The sequence below is a fragment of the Oryctolagus cuniculus genome, chromosome 18 (assembly GCF_964237555.1).
Source record: "Oryctolagus cuniculus chromosome 18, mOryCun1.1, whole genome shotgun sequence".
In the NCBI taxonomy this organism is placed as follows: domain Eukaryota; kingdom Metazoa; phylum Chordata; class Mammalia; order Lagomorpha; family Leporidae; genus Oryctolagus; species Oryctolagus cuniculus.
Genome location: NC_091449.1, coordinates 18424627 through 18440642, shown reverse-complemented (window position 1 = coordinate 18440642; position 16016 = coordinate 18424627). Strand labels below are relative to the sequence as shown.

The following is a 16016-nucleotide window of genomic DNA, read 5'->3' as shown; positions in this document are numbered from 1 at the left end:
AACACAGGCCCCACTTGCGGTGACCTTTAATGAAGCCAGGCCTGAGGACCCTGAGCCCTGCCACAGCAGAGCCACTAGGGATTGGCTGGCAGGCTTCTGTGATGTCACAGTCACTGAGATGCGCACTCTGGGCTGGGAGGCGACCAGAGGCCAGTAGTGCGTCTACTGCCCAACTGACCAGTTGGTATTGTAGGCAGCAGGCGCATTTCAGAGAATCACATGGATTCGCGATGGAGGTGAGTGGCACTTGCTCTCTGCATGAGCTGTGGTGTGGGGAAGGTCCTGCCAGGGGGTGGCCCTGGTCTCCCACACTGGATTCCATGAGTGATGTGGTGGAGCTCTGAGTGCTGCCCCTGTATGCAGAGCGTGTATACAGTTTTCTCATTCTTCCCGCTCTGCTGGTCACCAGTGTTGAATGGGCCTGGGTGTGAGTCCGTGTCTGGACATGGGTTCAAGACTAGGTGTCGGGTCAGCTGGTATCAGGTGGGCAGGGAGGCCGGCTCTGAGAGCCCCAGAGATGCGGGAGCTGGGAGCAGGCCAGGGAGCCCCGTAGACTTGGGCTCCCTGGAGGACACATGGATGCCAGCCTGGGGGAAGAGCTTCCTTTCCAAGGGCAGGGGAGGCAAGGTGGGGGCTGTCCTTCCCCAACCGTCCCTAGTCCCTGAGCTCTGCACAAGTCATCCTGCAGGGACCCAGACACCAGGTGCCTGCCTGCCTAGCTGTGTGGCTGTCCCCCCTCTGACCAGGGGGACAGCCCTCAGGGCAGCATTCCTGTGGGCTCCCCGGTGCTGGCTCTCATGTGCGTGTGTGTCTTACAGATTGGATATGAATGCCCTGAGGTCCCGGAGGGCCCAGGAGCGAGCAGCGCTCATCAGACAATATGAGCAGGTACCGGCCAGGGTGCTGGGGGAGGAGGTGGGGCCCTGCCTCAAGGACTGTGCCTGTGAGAGCCAGACCCCGCCTCCCTGGGGACACGGGGGAGGGGGCAGGTGGACAGCTCCCCCAGTGACTTCTCATCCGGGTCCCCTCTCGGCTGCAGGGACGCCGAGGAGCGGCACTGTTGGTGCCCGAAGAAGAGGACGATGAGGGCGGCTGCCTCGTCCCAGACAGGCTTGGGTTCCTGCAGTGAGTCCTCCGCACCCCAGCTCACCCCAGGGCGGGACTGGGGTCAGAAACCCCAACATGAGGTGGCACACCTGTCCCCGGCCCCGACCTTGAGCCCAGCTGTGGTCACAGGCAGGCACTGGTCAGCATTTGGGGGCAGGAGTCGGACGTGGAGGCTGTTCCCACAGATGTCGGGGAGAGAGGCCCCGTTGCTGGAGGGTGGGCTCCGGTAACCTGGAGGGATGGAGCCATCTCGGGCCATCTCTGGCATGACTCAGCAGCCCACCTTAGCACGGGGATAAGGGCTTCTGCCTCCATGTTGTGCCAGAACCTGGAGAATAAGTAGGAGCAGAGTGGTGGAGAGATGGTCAGGGTCTGGGCTGACAGAGGAGGGGGTGAGGTGGGGCGCATGACCTCAGGAGGCCAGGGCACAGGGGGAGGGTGGGCAGTGGGGGACCCTGAGGGGTGTAGGGGTCCCAGGTGCCTCGAGCCCCAGGTGCACACTCACAGCACTGAGCATCTCTCAGGCAGGCCACCCAGACTCGGTCAGTTCCAGGGTGACGTCCTGGGCAGAGCTGATGTGGGGATATAGCTGCCTCAGCCCTGGGCAGCCTGGCCCTGCTCAGGACAGCCACCCCACAACCGCTGTGGGGGGCTGCCACACACCCACGAAGGTGGACCTCTGACAGGCCTGGAGCCCCCCACTGGCAGCAAGGGCCCCTGCCTGGCCCTAGGCTCCCTGTGCTCATGGTCACCAGCCCCTCCCTCCCCATCTCAGTCCCCTGGGCTGAGAGGATGAAGCTGGTCCTTCCCTGGCCCACTAGGGAGGTCGTGGTGCCTGTTGTGGTCCTGTCCTCACCTCTCCGCCTCCCTTGCTTTCCAGTGAGCAGAAGTTGCCCCAAGACAGCACCCCGGGGGCAAAGGTAAGGACAAGTCCTTGGCCATGGGCCAGTCATCTGAAAGCAGAGCTGGGCGGAGGGGCACGTGGGGCTCGGCAGTGGTGAGTGGGAGCGCCATAAGGTCCCGCGATGCGGTACTTACACGGCACCTGCTGACATCTTACCACACTCACCTGTCCCAGAAGTGAGCCGCAGCTCAGGGGCGTCTGCTGTCGGCCGCCCTGACTCATTGGCATGGTTGGGAGTGACCTGGCTGGAGCTCAGGGGCTCTTCCTTGAAGACGGGGCAGCTCGGGTCAGAGGCCAGGCCACCGATGCTCCCCCAGACAGAAGATCTGGGGCTCACGGTCTGTGCCTTTTCTGGCTCCTTCTATTTGAGCACCCACAGAGCTCCTGAGCTGCATCCGAGGGCCCCTCTCAGAGCCCCAAGCTGGGCTCACGCCATCCTGTCTCGTTTTCCAGCGTAAACAGGAGGTAAGAAGGATCCAGAAGTGGATAAAGATGATCAAGAACCATAGTAAATACCGCGGCAGCGACAAGGTACCGTGGCGATGAGGGCCCCTCGGGAACACTGAGAGCTGAATTGGGGTTTGAGCAGTGCCCATTCCTGTGCCAGGCACCGCCTGCCTCTCAGATGCCCAGGGGCAACTGTCCAGTCCCTAGAGACACAGGTCATGGGCACACCTTCCCCATACACACAGGACACTGTCCTGGTAGAAAATCTGAAGTCACTGCTGAAGACAATCCTGGATGCAGGGCAGGCGTGGTTCCAGGAGCCCTGGAGGGGGCAGTCCATACACGGCAGAGCCGGTGCCCCTGAGCCCTTGGCCCTCCAGTCACTGTGGGTCATAAGGCCCCCCTCTGGGCAGATCCTCCCTCTGCCAATACACAGGGAGCCCCTGGCGTCTCCCTCTGCTGTCTCACCCTGCGCTGCCTCCACGAGTGGCCACGTTCACCACTCACCAGAGCCTCCTCTCTCCTGTAGTTTCAGCGCAGAATCTACAAAGGCATCCCTGCCCAGGTGCGTGGGAAGGTGTGGGCCGTGATGCTGGAGGTGGACAAGAGGAAGGCCCAGAACCCAGGCAAATACGCGGTACGGCTCTGCACTCAGCCCAAGGGGGCCCGGCCTGCTCGGGCCTGCTCAGGAGCCTGAGTCTCCGTGGAGGACCGTCCCTCACTGAGCCCTCGGGAGCCTCCTCCCCATCCTGCCTTCCTCTCCCTAGATCCTAGTCAGTGCCTCCTCCACGTCTCCTCAGACCCAGCTGGGACTGGACAGGTGTGTTTTGTGCCAGAGGCTTTAACCTGCTCTCTGCTGAGCTCACCTGGGCAGCTTGGCATACGGCCAGAAGAGAGGACTTGCTGGTCCCTGATGGGCGGGGGTCTCCCAGGATGAGATCACAATGGTGTGAGGTAGGGAGCCCCACAGGCTCTGTGCTAACATGGCCTGCCCGCAGCTGGCCGGCCCTCACCTAGGCCTGCCCACAGCTGGCCCTGCCTTCACATGGACTTGCAGCCCCTGGCATTGCCCTTGCCTGGAGAGGCCGCTCCAATGGTCAGACAGCTCTCAATGCTTCTGGGAAAGGAGGGAGTGAGGACTGGTGTGAGCAGAGGGCTGTCAACTGCAGCTGGCTCTCATGGCCCCTGGCTGCCATCAGGGAGCAGGGCCCAGCTGTGTTTCCCACCCTGCCTCCCCCAAGTCTGCAGTCTGGGGCTGGCCCTGGGAGCTGGGCCTGGAGACAGTCATTGCCCAGGCTCAGCTCCAAGCCAAGGGTGGCTTGCAATGTCAAGATGGAGATGGGCCCCTCCAGCAGGGGGCAGCATGGGGCAGTGGTTAGGCTGTGGCTGACTCCTGGAGGGCAGGGCCTGAGATTTCAGCTAGGAGGCTCAGAAGCCTGGCTGGGGGCAGACCGTGTCTGTGCTGAGAGCTGAGGCAGGCAGGGGGAGTGCACAGGGACCTTTCAGAGCCCCTGTCTGCTGCTGACCATCAGGGTTACGTGGGCACTGAGGCAAGTAGGGAGCCCATGACCCTCCCTCAAGGTGGGACCCAGAAAGGAATGAGCGCTTGCAGGGAACTCCATGTCAGCCAGAAGAGCTGACGTGGACTTGAGGTCCTTGTGTGGCAATGGGGCTTGGGCACTTCTTGAGGCTGCCCCTCCCCCTTGTCCCTGCCCTGCAGGAGATGAAAGAGCTGGCCAGGCTGGGCGCCACTCACTTCCATCACATCGACTCCGCCATCGCATGGACTTTCAGAAACCACCTCATGTTCCGGGAACGTTACGGAATGAAGTGAGGCCTCTGGGCTGGGGAGGACCCGCGGGTGGGAGGAGCAAGGGTCCTGGGGCACATGGGGTCCCTAGGGAAGATTGGGTGCAAGCCTAAAACAGTTCATTGAGCACAGAAAACAAACTTGCCTTTTCTATAGTACACAAACTTTCCCAAGACACTGCGGAGAGACTGAAATGAAAAGAAACACCAGGGGAGACAATAGTAGCAATCTAACTAATAAAGGTGTTGTTTCCAGAATATTCAAGGAGCCCTTCAACTCAGTCACAAGGAAGCAGTGGGCAGCCCCCCAGTACCCCGGGAACACAGGATCGGGGGGACCCTTCATGAAAGCACACACACTTCACCTCCTCAGCGCATGAACACACACTTATTCCCTACACCACAAAGGGGCACCAGCGCACAGCTGTGGGAGGGGGGAACTAAAACCACTGAGGACACCGGGTGCTGCTCCCTACAAGGCTGAACGTGCATGGGAGGCTGACTCTGCACAGCTTGGACCCACGGGACTGCACTCCCACAGTGGGACGCTCACCTGTGCCCTGAACACCCACCTGGGAAATGAAAGTGCATGTGACTGCGCCCTGGGAGGTGTGCGTGTCCCTGCAGGCGGCGCTCACCCACATGGTGGACAACACGCAGGTGCCCTGACGACGTCACTGCACATGAGCAGAGTGTCACGGGCCCTGCGTGTGGCTGTCAGGCTCTGTTAGGCAGAGCTGCACTGAGAGCCTCGGCAGCACAAGACACACGGCCTCTGTCCTCTCTCTTCCAGCCAACAGGCCTTATTCCACATACTGATGGCCTATTCCGTCTACAATCCCGTGAGTATTCTGGGATCATAGCGCAGGTGCTATCCCGGCAGTCCCTGCAGGGCACCCCTGGTCACAAAGATCCCAGCCTGGGTTGAGGGGGCCTCGCTCATCCACAGCTCTGAGGAAGAGCGGTGGAGGCCAGGCTCTGAGCCTCCTTGGACCCAACCTCAAGTTCTGGGAGGAGAAAGGCAGCCTTCTCCTGGGCTGGGCTCCAGACCCCAGGAGCTTGGCCGTGTTGGGATGCCCCTCCCAGGAGTAGCATTCCACGCAGTGGGGCGGGGGGCGAAGGCAGGGCAGATCAGGTGTACGACTTTGCTCTGGGTCCCACTGATGCCATTACACCCACCAGCCCTGTGGTTGGACCCATGGGCCTGAATCCCACTCTGTACAGCGCCACTGCCACAACCACCCACTCAGACTTTCCCATGAGTGGAGCAGGCGCAGGGCTCCATGGGTGACCCAGCAAGGCCTGGACATCCCCACCCCCCTGACCTGCCACTGGCCAACCCTGCCTGGTGCCCTGGTTCCCAGGGGGCTTGGCACTCAGGAAGCCCAGGCCTGCACCCATGCCAGAGGCACACCTCCTGTTCCGGTCCTGGTAGCACTTCCTGGCTTACTTCTTCCTCGTGTGAGAAAGGGCCACCGGCTCACCTGCAGAGCTCAGGGGTCCAGAAGCTTCCATGGGCATGGATCTGGATTCCCACAGCAACCTGGCCCATGCTGACATCTTGGGGGTAACAGGTGTCCATACTTGAGCTCTCCCCCTGTGCTGCCTAAGCTCAGGCCCTGCAGGATTCCCTCCAGGAACTTGGAGAACTTCTCTGGGCTCCAGTTCTTGGGCAGCTGACACCAAGTGGCAGGATTCAGGCACAGGGGCTCCCTGTGCCTAAATCTTCCTGGACCCTTCAGTGGGTGACCCTGATCTGCCTGAGAGGTGGGCCATCCTAGGATATCATTCTTGCCAGGGGAGGTCTCCTAAAGGTATTCTGGGATCTTGCAGGAGGTGGGCTACAGCCAGGGTCTGAGCCATGTGGTGGCACTGTTGCTCATGTATATGCCCGAGGAGGACGCTTTCTGGGCCCTGGTGCAGCTCATGGAAAGCAGGAAGCACGCGATGCACGGTAGGTGGATGGCGTGTGGGGCCCAGTGCATGCAAGTCCGTGCACGGCCCTCACTGGCTCCTGAATGTGCAGGACAGTGTCACAGTGTGGGGGGGGGGGCTCCCAGGAAGCCAGGGCTGGCAGAGGCCTCCCAGACTGAGCCAGCCCCCTTCTTTTACCACCACCCAAAGGCCCTGCAGCTTGGCCATGGCCATCCTGGGTGTGAGAACCTTCAGAACAAGGGGTCCTGTCCTTGTCCAGTGACTCAGGTCGATTCTGACTCTTCTGCCTCACACATCTGTACACAACTCTCAAGCACAGAGCCACACCCAGGGAACTTGTGGAAGGCAGCATCCCCTGTAGGGTCACCCCTCCTCGCTCCTGAGTCTTGGAATGGTCAGGAGGCACCCAGTCTGACTTGCACCCACCCCAGCGGGCTCCAGGGGGCAGCCAGGCCTGGGCTGACACAGTCACCCACCTGCACCCACCTCCCAAGCAGATCCTCTGCCCTGGCCACGTTCATCCCCACCTGCCCCTGGTCCAGCCTCCCCTGACCCTCAGTGCTCAGAAGCACCCCACCCAGGCCTGGGGCTCTCCAGCCTTCCTAGGAGGAGGCTCTCACATGGGGGTGTGGCTGATTCTACTCAGGTTTCTACAAACCAAACACCCCCAAACTGGAGCGATTCCAGCAACACCTGGGGCTCATTGTGCATCGCGTGCTCCCCTCCCTGGAGAAACACCTGGTAAGTTAAGCATCTCCTTTCTCCTCTTGGGGGCTCTGGGCTCATGGGACTGCTTCCTGAGCCAGGGGAGGCCACGTCCTCACCAAAACTTTCCTTGGTTACGGGGGTCCACGGCAGCTTGGGTGTTGGTTTGTTGTCCAGCACTTGGTCCCCCAGAGTTGGCGTAGATTGAAGGGAGACGCTGTCCCCAGAGCAGAGTGGAAGGAGGGACCTGTGTCCCTTCAGGAACCTGCATGGCTGGGAGGGGGGATGCCCCTGCTGCTGGGCTTCCTGCACCCAGGGGCTCTGCCCCAGGGCTCAGATTAGAGGGAGTCAGGCCTGGGCCCTGGGCCCTGGGCCCTGAGCCCCCTCTGCCTCTGCCTTTTCTTAGGAGAAGGAGGGTGTGTGCCTGGAGGACTCCACCACCCACTGGTACATCCAGTGCTTCCTGGATGGGGTAAGTGCCCCGGGGACCCCTTGCCCAGGGAAGCTCCTGCCCCAGTGCCTGGTTCTCTGGTGCTGGTGGCCTGTGACTCTGAGCTCCCCCAGCCCCAGCAGACACAGGAGGGAGCCTGCTGTGCAGACCAGGCAGGCCCTGTCCAGCCCTGCTAAGGGTGGTCCAAGCTGAGGCTGAGCCTCAGAGCCAGCAAGGAGGGGACAGGTCCCACCAGGACCCATCCTGAGAGCCTGGCAAAGGCCAGAGCCCTACAGTGAGAGGCAGGAGATCCATAGACCCCCCGTGGCAGAGGCTGGTGGCAGCACAGCCCAAGGGCTGACCCCTCCCCAGGTCCCTGGGGTGTCTGGCATCTCCAGTGTGGCTTCCAAAGTGTGCAGACCCCCAGGGTCCAGGACAGGACATGGTCATCCTCTCTGGGTCTGGTTCGCTGAGTGGGCAGGGATGTGGCCATGAGGCATGGCCTCCCCTCCCCTCCCGGAGGAGCTCTGGCCTTCTTGTGTGATCAGCCTCCTGGAGTCTCCCTCTGTCCTAGGGGAGTGACACTGCACACCCACCCCTGTGGGCCCTGCTGAGGCCCTGATGGGCGGGTCCTCCAATGCCTCTGTCCCCAGGTGCCGTTCCCCCTGGCTCTGAGAATATGGGATATATACATCCTGGAGGGCGAGCACGTGCTCCCGGCCATGGCATACACGGCCCTCAAGATCCATAACAGTGAGTCCTCAGGGCCCACAGAGGCCCGGGTGCTGGGGACGGAGGAGCTGGGGGTCCCCTGCCTGTCCCTCGTGAGCAGGGCTTGAGGGAGGGGTGAGGGGGTTCGGGAGGCCTGGGTTCCCTTCAGGAGGGCACTGAGAATCCCCCTGTTGCATCCCCAATCCCAGGCCCCCACAGACCACAAGGAGAAGTGGCCAGGGTCATCGCACTGGAAATTGGCCCCTGAGCAGTCCCTCTAGTGCTTAGCGTGACACCCAAGGGTGTCCAAGGGTGTCTGCAGCCCATGTCTGGTGCTGGGACAGGGCTTGGAGCAGCCATGGTGGCTGCGCCATCCCTAGGGCCCCTCCCAGCCTGACACCCACCCCCATGTCTAGAGCGCCTGCTGAAGATGCCCCGGGACCACCTCCGGGAGTTCCTGCAGGTGACCCTGAAGCAGGCCTGGTCTCTGAGCGAGGACGCGGTCATCAGGCAGCTGCGGGCCTCCATGCGTGAGCTGGGGAAGCTCCAGTGCCTCCTGCCTCCCGAAGGTGAGTCCAGCACACGGCCCCGTCCCATGCTCCCTTGGGGGAGTCAGTAGTGGGAGTGCCAGGCCCTGACATCCCCGCCCAGGGCCTCACCTCTTCCTGGTCCTCCTTGTCCTCCGCGGGCTCAGCAGTTCTGCTTTCTGAAGCTCTGTCAGCATGGCCTGACAGGGCCTCGGGCAGCTTCCCAGAATCCTCCTGTGGGTGCCGGCTCTCCCCCCACCACTCTGGGGCCGGGCCGTGGAGCTGTCCTCAGGACATTTGTGGCTCTGGCTCCTCGGCTGACCCCCACTCTGGAGTGGATTGGAGGCCCCGCCTTGAGCTACCCTGCCCAGGTCTGGAGCAGGTACCCTGGCTCAGTGCTCCCAGGAGCCTGGAGCACAGCTGGACCCCCACTCCAGCAAGATGAGAAGTGGCCCTGCCTGCCCAGGGGGCCCCTCCCCAACTGACCCCACACAGGCTCCTGGCCCGATGACCACAGCTGTCTGCACACAGGACCCTCCTAGGACAGGGGTGGGCGGGGCTCCCACCTGCATGTGGGCAGGGCTAGAGGGAGGTGGGGCTGTGGGAGACCCTGTGCAGTGATGTAAAGGCTGCCGGCACTGGATCCCCTTCAGCCATCTGAGAACCCCTGGAAGGCCCAGGTGCCCTGAGCCCAGTTGTGGGGGCCGAGTGCACTCCTGCGAGCAGGGCTGGGCACAGAGGCAGGGCTGGGGGCCCCACGGCAGAAAACAAGAGTGTGGGCTCTGCAGCCCTAGCCTCGGGCCAACAGAAGGCAGCGGGACCCGGAGCATCGCTGGCTTCTGGGCTCTAGTGGGGAGGGGTCCCCGTGCTCATCCCCTGCTGCTGCTGCCATCATGGACCTGAGCGCCTGGGTCCCCATGCAGAGCAGAGATGGGCTTGTCCCAGCTCTAGGGGCTCTAAGTGGGGGCCCAGGTGCAGGCTGTCCAGGCACTGGGGAGGCCCCACTGTGCCTCCAGGTGCTGCCTCCCCTGGGTGCTCCTGGGACAGTAGCGGTGACAGCCCAGTCTCACCAGGAAAGAGACAGTGGCCCAGGGGCAGAGGACACAGGGCACCCCTGCCACCTCTTTAGAAACTGCATTCCCTGTCCCCAAGGGCCTGAACCAGACTCCATGTCTGCCCCACAGCCCCAGCTCTCACCCCATCATCTTAGGCTCAGTTCCTTTCCAGCCATGTAGGAGGGACTCAGATGCGGGAAATTCAGCCAATGCACTGTTAGGGCGCAGCAGGTCAGGTGGGGTAGGTGATGGGGTCCTGAGTTGGTGCCTGGGTCCCCAGAGATGAGAGTGAGGTGGGGAGTTCAGGGCCATCCACCCTGTGGGGCTGTGCAGGAGGAGCCGGTGGTGTCCCAGGGCTCCCCTTGCCCGGGCTGCACACACCCTCCCGTCTGGGGCCAGCAGCCTGGAAGAGTCCTCAGCGTCACACGTGGTGATGGGGACCCCAGGGTGAGGTCGGGGCAGGCACCCTGCAGGCCAGACGGGGGCTGTGGAGAAGCAAACCGCGTCTCTTCTTCTTCCAGCCAAGGCCATCAAACAGTGCAGCAGGCCCCTGGGGCAGGCACGCGTCCCCCAGATGCACGTTCCTGCCCCCACTGCTCCGAAGGCCAAAATCACCATTCAGGACACAGTGGCAGTGTGGGAGCAGACCAGGGGTCCCGCTACCCGTGCAGTGATGATCCGTCCTCCAGGAAGCTTTGGCCTCCGCATCACCAAGAGGGAAGGCATGGAGGAGGAGGAGAGCTGGGAAGGCAGCCCAGAGCCCCTCGGCCTGGGCTCCCCTGTGGGGACCGCAGAGTCTCCAGGTTCTGCCAGCCCCACGGAGTCTCCAAAGTGCTCGAGGTGGGGAGGCCTGTGCCAGTGCGCCAGTCTCCCTAACCTGAGCGGGCCAGAGCACAGGGAGGACGACTCCTCCGACGCTGGCAGCCGGGAGGGCCTGTGGATGTGGGCTCCTCCACGGGCCTCAGAGCCCCCGGAACCAGGGCCCATGCAGGCTGTCCCCGCCTGGGGGCCACGGCTGAAGACTCCCCACTACTGGCATGGCAGCCCCACGCACTCTGGGGAGAGTCACGGGCTGGAGCCGGCCAGAGCCAGCCCTGGGCTGGGACACCAGGCCCACGTGCCCTCCCTGGCCAGAGGCCTCCTTACCTCTTCCTTGGGGCACCTGGATGATGGGTGCCTCCTAGAAGAGAGGCCGAGTCCAGCATCTGTCCTGTCCAGGCTGGGCAGCAGCCTTCCGTTTGTCTTCACGGCATCCTATGCACTTGGTTGAGCCCCCACCGCCCAGGCTCTTCCTGGGGCCAGGACACCCTGACACTGGAAGACAACAGCCGTGCCAGGAGCCACTGTACTCTCCTCCCTGCCCCCTCCCCCACCGCCACCCTCAGGTGGTGCTGAGCCTGTATTAAATTGTTCCATGGAAAGGAGTTTGCTCCAGTTTGTGATCCCGGCGCCCAGCGGCAGCAAGCTTCCCCGTGTTCCTGGGGAGATGGGTGGTTCCACAGCCCCCAGCCCCAGGCAGAGACCCACTCAGGACCCTGCAGGCAATGCCTGAGATTCAGCTCTGCCCTGTGGGGACTGGGCCAGGGTGGGAGAGCAGCAGCCGTGAGTGCCCGTGACCTCTGGGACAGATCGGCACAATAGGAACAGCTGTGGTTGGAGGGCCTGTGTCACCTCTGTGCTCTCCCCTAGACCTGGGCGGCCATGGCTGCAGCATCTCTGGCTTGACCCCACATGGCTCTCCCACGTGGGAGAGGATGTGCACTGTGGGCTGGGAGGCGACCAGTGGCCAGCAGTGTGTCTACTGCCCAACTGACCAGGTGTCGGTAGCGTAGGCAGGAGGCACATTTGATAGAATCGCATGGATTCTCGGTGGAGGTGAGAGGGACTTGCTCTCGGCTGTGCCTGTGTGTGAGCACCACGGGAGCAGAGCCCTTGGCCCTGGGACTCAGAGAGGTTCTCCAGGAAGGGCTGCCGCAGCGTGCTGGAGGGGCCTGGTCTGTGTGCTGAGCTCATGTGCTGTGGGCGGGAAGGGCCCTAGCACGCAGGTCACCTTGCTCTCCCACAAGCACCACTGTCAGAGGTGATCTCTGTGGCCGTGTAGCCACAGCTCTCAGCCGGGCACGCGGGCCACGGCTCACCTGAAATGTAGGGGCGGCTCCAGAGCCCTGTAAGGACAGAGGTGAATTCGCAGACTCAGCATTTCCCAGCTCCTGCCCGGCTCCTGTCTCCCAGGACACAGATGAGGCCCCGCGATGGCTCTAGAGGTTGACCTGAGGGACTCGAAGTCCTGCCGGACTCCCAGGTGCCATGAGCAGTGCTGCTGAGCTGGCCTCTGCCTGTACCCCCAGCCACCCCTAACAGAGGACTCAGACCTGGGGGTTTAGGGGGCACAGGAAGCCAGAGCTGGTTTAGGGAGACCTCAACTAAAATCCGGAATGGGGAACCCCTGATGCTTCGGGAAGAGGCTTTCTCAGAAACCCTTCAGGGACATTGGAGGGCATTTCGCTGAAGTTGGAGGGGAGTCCTGGCCACTCTGTGTGGCAATAGCAAAATACCTGAAGCCGCGTTGCTTAGAAAATGAAAGAAGTTCACTTTGCCTGTGGCTTGACCAGCCCGAGAGCGTGGCACGGCATCAGCTTCTAGTGAGGGTCTCATGGCAGACAGCATCCCCCAGCAGGAGCCCGAGTGAGATGGGGCTGGAGGAGGACTGGGCCCTGTCCCTGATGACAACCCCAGGGCAGGCAACGTGGGGAAGACACCACTGGGCACGTGCATCCCCTCCTGGACCACCCGGGGTCCATCCCCTGCCTCGGCCCCTGAGTCCAGCTTCTTCCACATGTGCACTGTTGCAGTTGATTTCTCAACAATATTGCAGTGGAGTTGTTTCTGAGAGGAGGAGCCTGGTGGCGGCTAGAGGCATGGAGTCACCACACAGACGCCGGGAGTCGGTGAAAGTGGGCTTGAGGCAAGCAGCCCGCAGACTCGTTTATTTCAGTTAGTACAACAGCTTATATAGCCAAGACAGCCAATCCGGTCATGGGGTGGTTTATACCCTAACCAATCACAGCCTGTTGTCAGGCAGTATTGGAAGCCATCCAATCACAGCCTGTTGCCAGGCAGGCTCCACTGCCAGGTGGGATTCAAAGCCATTCCTGAATAACTGACGCTCGCTTGCCAGCGGCCATCTTGACATGGCCTTCTCATTCCACCACATTTCCCCCTTTCATTTATTTTTGAGCAATGGGAGGCATGATTTTTGGCCATACCATTGTTGACCCTGTGTCCATGTGGTCTCTGTACGCGGCTGTGCCTGTCTTAGGTTGTCCCCCAGGGGATCTTACCCGTCGTTGACTAAACAGTGCTCAACACAGGAGACCACTGGTGTGCTTGCTCAGATGGGGTAGGAATGAGGAAGAATGGTAACCAGGAATTGTGTGACCACACACAGGCTGTGGGCCGTTTGAGTGGCTGACTAGAGCTAGTGGGGTATGAAGCATTACTGGATGTGTCTATGGGCAGTTTCCCAGGGTAGGATGATAGGGCAGGTGCGTCTGCTAACAAGGCTGACTCTCAGTCTTGTTCAGCTGGTTCTGGTTGGCTGTCAGTTGCAGGCTGGATGTTTCTGGCTGGTACCCAAATGGGCTGTGCCGCATTCTCTGGAAAGACACAAGCATATCCTCGACCTTTGGTTAGAGAGGGTGTGGCCCCTTCCATTCTCCTGTCAGGGGTATTTCCACCTAACCATAGGGGCCGGGGTCTGGGATGGAAAGGATCCCCAGTGTTTATAAACTGGGCTGACCCCTTGGAATCAAAAGTAAGAAACTTGATAGTGAAAAGGACCTCAGTCAAAGCAAGCTGTGGGTCTGGGGACATACGGTTGTTTTTCTGTCCTTGTAAGAGATCTTTAATCGTCCTATGAGTTCTTTCAATGATTGCCTGCCCCTGTGGCTTGTATGGGATACCTGTGGCAGACTGTATGTTCCAGGACCTCAGGAAGGAATTAAATTCCTGTGGTGTATATGCTGGCCCATTATCAGGCTTTATTGTCCAGGGGACACCGAGGACCAGCAGGGCTGACTTAACCGCCTTTATCACATTTCTAGCCTTTTCTCCAGATTGGGCTGCTGCAAATACAGCCTTTGAATACGTATCTCCCACCACATGGACAAACATAAGTTGACCAAAGGAGTTAATGTGGGTGACGTCCACTTGCCAGAGCTTCTAAGGAGCAAGTCCTCGCGGGTTCACTCCTGCTTGTAGCAGTGGGCCTGACGGGGCGAGGGGGCACAATTCTTGCAAGAGTGCACTAGGTGTTTGCATTGGCTCATTGTTAGCTCCGGGAAAAGTGATTTTGTGTTGCTTTCTGCCATATGAAGTTTTTGGTGTAGAATAGGGGCTTGTTCTAGGTGTCTGATGGCAGCCATGTTGCAGGAGATAAGATGATGAACCTTTTCGTTGCCTTGGGAAACTCACATAACAAGCAGAAGTATGACCTGCAAACTGACATAAGCACAGCAATGGAGTTTTTTTTCTGAACTTGAGCCTTGAAGGATCAAAATTGAAAGTATGCATCAGGAACTGAACCTCACCTGTGTTTAGATGGGGCCTGCTGAGTGGGAGAAGTCCTCATGAACTCATTATGTCAGAGTTCTCAGGGCTCCCTGGGTGGTTTGAAGTGCCCCGTGCCTCCATCAGCACCGGCAAGTGGAAGCGGGAGAGAGACATCTCCCCAGACTGAGCTGTCCTGAGCCCTTCTGGCCCCCAAGGGCTGCAGCTCTACAGGCCCGCGTGTGGGGTCAGCCAGGGGCGGTGCTGCTCTGCCTAGACCCTCCAGAGAGCTCCCCCAGCCTCTGATGCAGGAGCACAGTGTGTTGGCTCCAAGGACTTGGGCCATCTTCTACTGCCTTCCCAGGCCATAGCAGAGAGCTGGATGGGAAGTGGAGCAGCCGGGACTCAAGCTGGCTCCCATATGGGATGCCAGCACTGCAGGTGGAGGCTTTATCTCACTATACCACAGCCACAGCACCGGCCCCAGCTTCCTGTGTTTAAAAAGGAATTATTGGGGCCGGCGCAGTGGCCCATGGTTAACGCCCTGGCCTGAGGCACTGGTGTCCCATATGGGCACCGGTTCTACCCAGCTGCTCCTCTTATGATCTAGCTCTCTGCTATGGCCTGGGAAAGCAGTAGAAGATGGCCCAAGTCCTTGGGCCCCTGCACCCGTGTGGAAGGCACAGAAGCTCCTGGTTCCTTGCTTCAGATTGGCTCAGCTCTGCCTGTTGCAGCCATCTAGGGAGTGAATCAGTGGTTGGAAGAGACCTCTCTCTCTCTCTCTCTCTGTCTCTTTCTCTGTCTGCCTCTCTGTAACTACGCCTTTCAAATAAATAAATAAATATGTAAAAAGCAAAACAAAAAAAATATGTGACAGTCACAGAAAGAATTTTCTTGATCATGGGCTCTGAAGATTGTCCTGCTCAAAATACTATAGACAAAATAACCAACAGTAAAGAAATACTATAGACTTCTAAAAATTAATCAGATTCAAGAATTTTGAATCAGCAGTTCATGGTAGAAGTCCTGATGATAAGTGTCAAAGTCAATTAATTATAGGAAGTAAGTCTGGGTAATTACTCTATTTTTTTTTCTTTGACAGGCAGAGTGGACAGAGAGAGAGAGAGAGAGAAACGTCTTCCTTTGCTGTTCGTTCACCCCCCAGTGGCTGCTGCGGCTGGTGCACTGCGCTGATCTGAAGGCAGGAGCCAGGTGCTTCTCCTGGTCTCCCATGGGGTGCAGGGCCCAAGCACCTGGGCCATCCTCCACTGCACTCCCGGGCCACAGCAGAGAGCTGGCCTGGAAGAGGGGCAACCGGGATAGAATCCGGTGCCCTGACCAGGACTAGAAACCGGTGTGCCGGCGCCGCAGGCAGAGGATTAGCCTAGTGAGCCTCGGTGCCGGCCTGGATAATTACTCTAGATAAAGACACTGTAGGGGCTGGCACTGTGGCATATTGAGTAAACCCGCTGCCTGCAGTGCCGGCCTCCCATATGGGCACTGGTTCCAATCCAGCTCTCTCTCTCTCTCTCTCTCTCTTTTAAAGATTTATTTATTCATTTGAAAGAGTTATCTAGAAAGATAAGGAGAGAGAGAGAGAAAGAGCGAGAAGTCTTCCATCTGCTGGTTTACTCCCCAACTGGCCGCAACAGATGGAGCTATTCCAATCCGAAGCCAGGAGATAGGAGCTTCCTCCGGGTTTCCCACATGGAAACATGCAGAGAGCTGGATTGGAAGTGGAGCAGCCGGGACTGGAACCAGCACCTCTGCTGTGGCCTGGGAAAGCAGAAGATGGTCCAAGCCCTTGGGCCCCTGCACCCGCATGGGAGACTAGTAAG

At 60.1% G+C, this 16016-nt stretch overlaps 2 protein-coding genes across 2 annotated transcripts; both read left to right on the top strand.

The window, feature by feature from the left end:
- The first annotated feature begins 1557 nt into the window (after positions 1 to 1557).
- On the top strand, positions 1558 to 4797 carry LOC138846469 (TBC1 domain family member 26-like). Its single transcript, XM_070062424.1, has 3 exons — positions 1558 to 2542; positions 2988 to 3095; positions 4179 to 4797. Exons 1-3 carry the CDS (start codon positions 2504 to 2506, stop codon positions 4290 to 4292), a joined length of 261 nt encoding a protein of 86 aa, XP_069918525.1. The 5' UTR covers positions 1558 to 2503; the 3' UTR covers positions 4293 to 4797.
- A 2491-nt stretch (positions 4798 to 7288) lies between these two features.
- Positions 7289 to 14373, top strand: LOC127488171 (USP6 N-terminal-like protein). The gene is made up of 3 exons (XM_070062425.1): positions 7289 to 7379; positions 7991 to 8090; positions 8465 to 14373. Exons 2-3 carry the CDS (start codon positions 8060 to 8062, stop codon positions 8665 to 8667), a joined length of 234 nt encoding a protein of 77 aa, XP_069918526.1. The 5' UTR covers positions 7289 to 7379; positions 7991 to 8059; the 3' UTR covers positions 8668 to 14373.
- The last annotated feature ends 1643 nt before the right edge of the window (positions 14374 to 16016 follow it).